The sequence below is a fragment of the Echinops telfairi genome, unplaced genomic scaffold (assembly GCF_000313985.2).
Source record: "Echinops telfairi isolate 266 unplaced genomic scaffold, ASM31398v2 ScPeMD7_15;HRSCAF=58, whole genome shotgun sequence".
Lineage (NCBI taxonomy): Eukaryota > Metazoa > Chordata > Mammalia > Afrosoricida > Tenrecidae > Echinops > Echinops telfairi.
The window spans coordinates 11,668,694-11,670,178 of NW_022103912.1; the positions used below are offsets into that span (position 1 = coordinate 11,668,694).

Genomic DNA, 1,485 nt, shown 5'->3' on the forward strand with positions numbered 1-1,485 from the left:
CAACTCCACGGACTCATTGGAGCCCCAGGGTGGTGGAAACAGTAAGGGTTGGCTACTCACGGAAAGGTTGGCAGTTCAGATCCACCCAGAGAGGCCTCTGAAGACAGGCCTTGTGACTTGCTTCTGAAATCACAGCCTTAAAAAAAAGCCCTATGGCAGTGGTTCTCAACCAGTGGGTTGCGACCCCTTTGAGGGTCAAACGACCCTTTCACAGGGGTCGCCCGATTTATAACAGTAGCAAAATCACAGTTCTGAAGTAGCAACAAAAATAATGTTATGGTTGGGGGGGGTCACCACACCATGAAGAACTGCGTTTAAGTGTTGCGGTATGAGGAAGGGGGAAAACCTCTCCTAGGGAGTACACGGTTTCACTGGAACACACCTTGGCCACCCTTATTGCTGTCGCTCTATTTTGTTTCTCTTTTTTGCCATGGTTGGCATTTGTGGGTGCGTGTGTTTCTCAGTGAGCATGCCCATTTCCCTGCATCCCTATCATCCCGTTCTGCAGACCAACATAACTGCGTCTTTCATCAATCATTGGCAAAGATGGCAGGTCTCGGAGCAGGACTTACAGGTTGTCCAGGTGGCTCTTGGTAGTGGTGCAGAAGGTTGCGGTGTGGCCGGGGTCAGGCGGGACGGACCCTGTGGCGGCCCGCAGCATCTCCCCTGCCAGCCTCCATGAGGGCCTCAGCCCCTCTCCCCATGGGGTTCTGGCCGTTCGGGGGTGATGCTGACATGAGGCGTTTCTATCAGAGGGCAGTAGCATTGAGCTGAGGGAACAGGAAGGCGGGGCATATGCAGGCTAATGACTTTCTGGGCTTTCTTTTTTTCCTGAGAAGGCAAATACTTGATTTAGGTTCGTCTATGTTGCAGAGAACGATGCCGGGTGAAGGTTCTGAGGATGAGAGCGAGCTCCTTGATCAAGCAAAAATAAAAGCGATGACTCGCGTGGGAGGTGGCTCGCATCACATTGTCGATGCTGTTTCTTCTTGGGCGATGATTAATTCCTAACTCTCCTTTCTCTTCTTGGTCCCCCTCAGCTCACACTCCAGACAACAGCTTTCTGGGGTTCGTGGTGGAGCAGCACCTGAACTCCAGCGACATCTACCACATCAACGAAATCAAAAGGCAGAACCAGTCCCTGGTGTATGGCAAAGTGGATAGCTTCTGGAAGGTGAGCCCGTCTGCACGCGTGTCTCTTTCTGAAAAGAAGTTTGCCGGGGAATTTAATTTAACCGTGATCCAGAGAGTAATCAAGCCAAGTGCCCAGGGCTTAATGGGATCTGCTTAGAAGTACGCAAGCGTGTTACAGAATTTGGTGCCTCTGTGTTTTTTGATTATCTAATAAAGACAGGCTCTGTGCATGCGTGCAGCGGCTGCACCATAAATACCCCACTCTCTGCACTTAGGTCGTGACCCAACATGTCCCTTGTCCTTGCTTCAGAGAGTGGAGACCTTTCTGAAGCCAGGCACGACTTAGAGACC

The 1,485-nt window shown here is 51.4% G+C and overlaps 1 protein-coding gene across 1 annotated transcript in view; it reads left to right on the forward strand.

The window, feature by feature from the left end:
• Window positions 1–1,485, forward strand: part of MGAT5 (alpha-1,6-mannosylglycoprotein 6-beta-N-acetylglucosaminyltransferase) — a 416,629-nt gene that overhangs the window by 303,918 nt on the left and 111,226 nt on the right. Inside the window, exon 10 of the mRNA XM_045287418.1 lies at window positions 1,041–1,174. Within this exon, the coding sequence (XP_045143353.1) occupies window positions 1,041–1,174 (134 nt within the window). The remainder of the gene's footprint in view (window positions 1–1,040; window positions 1,175–1,485) is intronic.